Raw genomic sequence first — 6,459 nt, 5'->3', positions numbered from 1 at the left:
GACATAGCTTTGCAAGGCTGGAAGAACGCGTAGCACAGGTCATGAGTTGGCCGTCAGCAAATAACGCAGTAGAATGAACGAGATTCGAATTCTACAAAAGTCCAGTCAACTCAAAGTTGTCAAAAGTAAAAAAAAAAGTAAAAAGTCAAAGCTGATTGTTTTGATTCATGCATGCATACGGCATGTTAGCACGGCGGTGGAACACCCGGCAGCGGCACTACGTGACTGAAAATGGCACCCCATGATCACAACGCGAACCTGTCAACCACACACATCAAGTCTGTGCCGGTGCACTACACTGGATGCAAACGGAAACAATGTCAGAGACCACCTGAATCAAATCCACCAGAATCAGGACCTGTACCTCCATGGATCCAACGTGTGCCACTCACGTACGATTCAGGTGCGACTCACGCACTCACTTTGTGTGATTCTCGGGGGCCCAAAGAGCCGGTTGTACGTATAATTGCTTCCCGGATAACTATTACCGTGTTTGTCCGCTGTTGTTGGATCACGTTAACATCGTCACACCGCCTTACACAGAATTTCCAGATATATTTGTCTCAAACTACTACGCCGCGCGAAATCCGTATCTTATCCCAGTTTGTTTGACTCGGATGCTCTTGGCACGTCGCTGGCCTCGAGTGGTGCTCAGGATAGCATTTGTCTATCTCCGCAGATAGCCATGCGAACGAAATACAACCGGCAAGTTTTCTTTTACCGAAGATTGAATCGCCAATACCATACGCCACGCTGTACGGTCAGCTGTTTGATACTAACTCGTTCCGAATGCAGCCATAATACGGAGAGCTGATATGAGCAGTAGGCTAATTAGCTAGTTTACATGGGCCCAGAACTTAAAATGCACAGTCCGTTCGAAGCATTGGCAACATGACCCATGCTTCAAAGACAGCCTCAGCCATCATTTGAATCGCCAACTGCTGCCAGCTCGCCCTCCAATCGCCGTGGGCCCCGGAACGCACTGACGTCCCTCATTGGCTACGACTTCAAGCTGGGCTGGGCCAACAAGTCTGGTGACGACAATTCTACGTTTGATCACACGATCCTTCTTGGAAGCATCATGCGATTCTGCTGTATTCGAAGAAAAAAAAACGAGGGAACGCAGGTGATTTCATGGTGCAGTCAACGCTACCACGCTTCAATCGGCGGTACATTCGAAGTTACTGAGCCAATTCAAACTACGCGATTGAAAGTATGCACCTCAATGACATCATGTTCAACCACCAGCTGAATGTATGTTGATCCTATTGAGCTGTCTGGTACGTTGAATGACTTAAGTTACTGAGCGTAAATTTGCTGAGGCTGGTGACTTCTATTTCGAACCGTACACACACACACATAATTGACTCTTGCAATCACACATCATCACATGACTTCACATCACATCACACATCATATCACACACACACACACATCAAATGACTTCTATTTCGAACCGCACACACACACATCAGGCCTAGAACACATGACAAACACCGCCTGGTGTGTATACCCTTAGCTCACCAGTACTACCCACCCACTGAAAGTTGAATTCTACAGAAGTTGCATTACACACCTCTCACCATCATGGAGAAAAAGGTACCCGATACCTGCGGTGTCACATTATGACGTGCTAATGTATGTTACGCCATGAATAGAGCCCGGCGGACCTTTCCGTGTCAGCTCCTGTCTGAGCCGTCCACCATGATGTTAAATCTGTTCCGAACCCACAGGCGCTCGTTTCGGGAGTTCAACCCTCCCCAGCACTTAACACCCAATGGTTTCAATGGTGACCCCACTTGACAGTCTTCGAAACAAAATCCGCTCCCCTGTAACATTGCAACAGAGGAAAACTGGTCGACATCACAAGACAACCGTAGTCAATTGGGAAACAGGTGTGGCAGCATGACCCGAACATTTCAATGAGGTCAATGAGTGAATGAAACTCAGCCCAAACATTACGGCCAAGAATGACAGACTTCGTCCCCATCTTACGAGCCACACGTCAGTGGCTACGACGGCCACTTTGCTTCCGCGTGACGCTGTCATGGGACTGACCTTGATGCCGCTGGCTGAACACCTGGTTGACCTGGTCGATCACCCGCTGCACGTCCTCCGTGGACGGGGGGTGGCCGTTGGTGACGCGCCTCAGCCCCTCCATGTAGTCCGACATGCAGTCCGAAGCAACACGCTGCGAACATAACCCGTGCCTGGGGTGGTCAGACCGCTCGGGCATACGGAGGACCGCGCCCTCCTAGTGGCCATCCTTCTAAAGTTTCCGGTTTAGTATAAAAATATCCGCGCTAGACCCTGTCAACACAACACACTTCAAAGGCGCGATGAGAAAACACATGAATGCGGTCACAGTCGATGGTACCGAACGATAGCACGGGACTGACAGCCGATAAAGGATACCACTGACCCGCAGTCGGAGGCGGGGTACACCACTGACCTGCAGTCGCAGGCGGGGACACCACTGACGTGTACTCGGAGGCAAGGGACACCACTGATCTGCAGTCGGAGGCGGGGGACACGCCACTGACCTGCAGTCGGAGGCAGGGGATACCACTGACCTGCAGTCGGAGGCAGGGGACACGCCACTGACCCGCAGTCGGGGGCAGGGGACACCACTGACCTGCAGCCGGAGGCAGGGGACACGCCACTGACCTGCAGTCGGTGGCGGGGGACACCACTGATCTGCAGTCGGAGGCAGGGGACACGCCACTGACCTGCAGTCGGAGGCGGGGGACACCAATGACCTGCAGTCGGAGGCAGAGGACACGCCACTGACCTGCAGTCGGAGGCGGGGGACACGCCACTGACCTGCAGTCGGAGGCAGGAGACACCACTGACCTGCAGTCGGAGGCAGGGGACACCCCACTGACCTGCAGTCGGAGGCAGGGGACACCACTGACCTGCAGTCGGAGGCGGGGGACGACTCTGACCTGCAGTCGGAGGCAGGGGACGCCACTGACCTACAGTCGGAGGCGGGGGACGCCACTGACCTGCAGTCGGAGGCGGGGACGCCACTGACCTACAGTCGGAGGCGGGGGACACGCCACTGACCTGCAGTCGGAGGCGGGGACGCCACTGACCTACAGTCGGAGGCGGGGGACGCCACTGACCTGCAGTCGGAGGCGAGGACGCCACTGACCTACAGTCGGAGGCGGAGGACGCCACTGACCTACAGTCGGAGGCGGGGACGCCACTGACCTGCAGTCGGAGGCGGGGCACACGCCACTGACCTGCAGTCGGAGGCAAGGAGCGGCCAGGGCGGCCCACAGGCCGGCCGGGTCGCCGCCAGCCAGCGCCTCGTGCAGACGGGCCAGCGCGGCCGCCCGGTTGGCGGCGCCAATGTGGCCCTGGATCTCGGCCTGGGTCAGCAGCTCGTCGTACACGTCTGCCTCGAACGTCTCCGACAGCGACTGCAGAGAGCGACAGCCTCAGTGTCACTCACCGTGTCGGGCACAACGATCGGAACTGAGACACTCAAAGAAACGTTATAGTCTGAAGCTCCCGTACAGTCAGGCACCTGAACACAGCGGAACAAGTGCTGTGTTTGATGTCACAAAAGACCTGACAATGACCACGTGTCTTTTCAACCTGCAACCAGAGCAAGACAATGACCGTAGGTCTATATGCCCAGCATCAGCGTTGTAGGACTTTAACTTCATGTCCACATCGCGACCACAATCGTCCGCTCCTGACCCAGAGCGCCGGCGGCCGAGACGTACCCGGTTCTGGGCAGCCTCCACCTTGCTGTGTTTGGCCGCCGCCAGCCGGCTCTGGTAGAGGTCAGCATTTTCGGCCGCCACCTCCCGCAGGTGAGCGTTCGGGTTTTGCAGGCCGGCCAGCGTCTCGGCGGGTACCTGCCGCCACGGCAGAGGTCAGGGCACCGGAGGGCAGGGCAGGGCAGGGCTGGACGGGGTTTGGTGGGGCAAGACACGGCAGGGCAAAGCGGGGTAGCACGGGGCAGCTCCAGGCAGGGTAGGGGAGCGGTAAGAGGAGTTTCGAATTTCAAATATTATCGAACACAGTGGAGTGCGTTACCTGGTCTCCACCTTAGTTCAAATTATGCACCTTACGCGCGAATGTCGTCGAGACGGCGTGCAACGCGTGGCTCGAACACACACCTTCCTCATGCATCATTGACAGCCAGGTGCGAGAACTCAGCGCACATTCAGAGGACAGTTGATCCGCACATGAAAAACTCGTGCGGGCCCTGGGCATGCATCCTCCTCGGCCGGACAGTTGCCCCACGACCACTCCTCGGCGCAGTTAATCTCGCCCTCTAGTCCCAAACATCACAAATCGAGCCAAGCATGTCGGCGACATTCAGTGTTTCGCTGATAATCACACACAATTCCCTAGTCCGAGGAGCGCGCGAGGCGAGCCGCGGTCTGACTACACGCCGCCGGCGCCCCGCCCCCTCCCTCCCTCTGCGCACCTGTCGGTCAATGGCCTCGTTAATGACGATGACGGCCGCGTGAAGGGCCGCCTTGTCGACGGGCATCTCGCGCGCCAGGATGCCGCCGATCTTGCTGAACGTCGGCAGGCTGAGGCCGTACTTGCGCAGCTCGGCCGACACGGCGTCAATCTCGGCATCTGCCAGCGGCGCCGGACGTCAGGACGCTCCGGCCGGCGGCGAGCGCGCCGCACGCGCGGGGAGAGACGGCGATCACGGATTCATTACACTGCAAGGGCGGGGGACGGAGCAAGCGCCCGCGGCGTGGGTCGAGACACGGCCTGGTCACTGACGCTCCGGGTATCCGCCGGTGTGGCGGGAGTGAGGCGCCACGGCATTGGGAGCGGTGGAAGAGGCGCCGGACGGCGGCGGACAGCAGCGCCCGGCGCCGCCCGGTGCGGCCAGGTTGTTGTGCGGTGCGGCCGCGTCGCACCCCGCTCCGTCTCACCCGTGAAGACGGCTTTGCCCAGCAGGTCGGGCATCTGTGGGCCCCGGCCCAGCTTGAAGGCGAACAGGCTGAGCGCGTGGATGCAGTACACCGTCTTCGGCATGTTCTTCTTCTCGTACACGTCAGTGGTCGTCGGTATGAAGATCTGACGGAGCAGATAAGTTAAGCTGGCGCGGATGTGGAAGGTCTCATGAAATTAGTGATTTCTTATGCTCCTGGTGAGCTTTATGAAACGCCTAAATAGAGTTTACAAAGATTGTGACCCTCGCTGCAGCAGCCAGAGGGCACGCGCAAGCAGTATGTAAAATGTGCTTCATATGACGGCAACTCACTCGTCAAACACACTGCAACTGAAACAAAAACGGCGACTCGCCAACTCAATGTGATTATCAATACACGTACTTGCGTAAAAGGACAAACTAAAATCACACCAAAACAATAGGATGCAAGGCGGATGCCCACCTGTGGTAGCCCCATCTCCCGCATGGTTTGCGTCCAGATGTTGATGTTATCCGTGTGCCGGAACTGCAGGCCCCTGGCGGCGTAGCGCGTAAGCTGCAGGTCGTAGACGCGCCGCGAGGTGTCGGGCCGCAGCAGTAGCGCCAGGCGCGCCAGGTGCACGCCGTGTCGCAGCGACTCCTCCAGCTCGGTGGTCGGCGGCAGGACGTCGTCCAGCATGGCCTCGACCCAGCTGCGGCGCGGCGGCGGCGGGCGGGGTTAGGGCGCGGGCCAGACACTGGTGGAGACTGACAGGGCACAGCGGTCGGGCGGGGTCAGTCACGGGCGAGGTTGCACCGGCCGCAGAGATAGAACAGCGCCTGAGTGACACACGGAGTTCAACTGGCACATTACTACAATGTTGGTCACGCACAACGATCGGTACATGCAGATGAGCCGGCGAAGAGCGTACAAGGAACACCACGCGTTGGGGTGCTCTCTTGTCCACCGTACCGTTTGGCCTCCTCCAGTCGGCAGAGATACTCGTAAGCCACGCTCTGCTGCCGCTGGCTGTCCATTTCGTCCGCCGTCAGACGGTGGTCTCCTGCAGCACAAGACACGCATGCTAGAAAGGCCAGGCGCGTGGGGCTGCAGCCGGGCGTGAGGAGGTGGAGTGGGGCGGCGGTCCCCTGACATCGGATGTTACAACACGGACACGATGCTACATCCGCCTGAAGCACGTTGACATGACGGGCCATAAGGCACCTTTTCCTTCAGGATGTGTCACCTGGACGAAAACGGCGTGTTATTCGCTCAGGCCAAGAAAATGGGGAGGAGGCAGGGGGGGGGGGGCGGCGCTTAAAAATTTGGCCACATTTAACGCAAAAATCATTTGGCATACTTAATCATTCATTCATTCGCCATACATAAGTCATTTATGTAAATCGGTCCCGTTCGTGCAAAAAGTGCATTTCTTTTACTTTGGATTCCGTGGAATAAGAGAACAAGATATGCTGCGTGCTCATGCTGGCTACCTCCACACTTCGGACTCCCCTCACGTTGCATTATCGTCACCATGGCTTCGGCCCAAAAACCGAATGACCGTGGA

At 57.5% G+C, this 6,459-nt stretch overlaps 1 protein-coding gene across 1 annotated transcript; it reads right to left on the bottom strand.

Moving 5' to 3' along the window:
- Nucleotides 1–217: 217 nt before the first annotated feature.
- LOC119100678 (ras GTPase-activating-like protein IQGAP1) lies at nucleotides 218–5,929 on the bottom strand. The gene is made up of 8 exons (XM_037223755.1): nucleotides 5,865–5,929; nucleotides 5,376–5,604; nucleotides 4,914–5,058; nucleotides 4,448–4,605; nucleotides 3,735–3,869; nucleotides 3,246–3,425; nucleotides 2,059–2,191; nucleotides 218–225 (listed from the first exon to the last, which is right to left on the bottom strand). Exons 1-8 carry the CDS (start codon nucleotides 5,927–5,929, stop codon nucleotides 218–220), a joined length of 1,053 nt encoding a protein of 350 aa, XP_037079650.1.
- Between the last annotated feature and the right edge of the window lie 530 nt (nucleotides 5,930–6,459).

The sequence above is a fragment of the Pollicipes pollicipes genome, unplaced genomic scaffold (genome assembly GCF_011947565.3).
Source record: "Pollicipes pollicipes isolate AB1234 unplaced genomic scaffold, Ppol_2.1 Scaffold_4881;HRSCAF=5763_pilon_pilon_pilon, whole genome shotgun sequence".
NCBI lineage: Eukaryota > Metazoa > Arthropoda > Thecostraca > Pollicipedomorpha > Pollicipedidae > Pollicipes > Pollicipes pollicipes.
The sequence above is the reverse complement of the archived record's forward strand: the minus strand, read 5'-3'. Positions and strand labels throughout refer to the sequence as shown.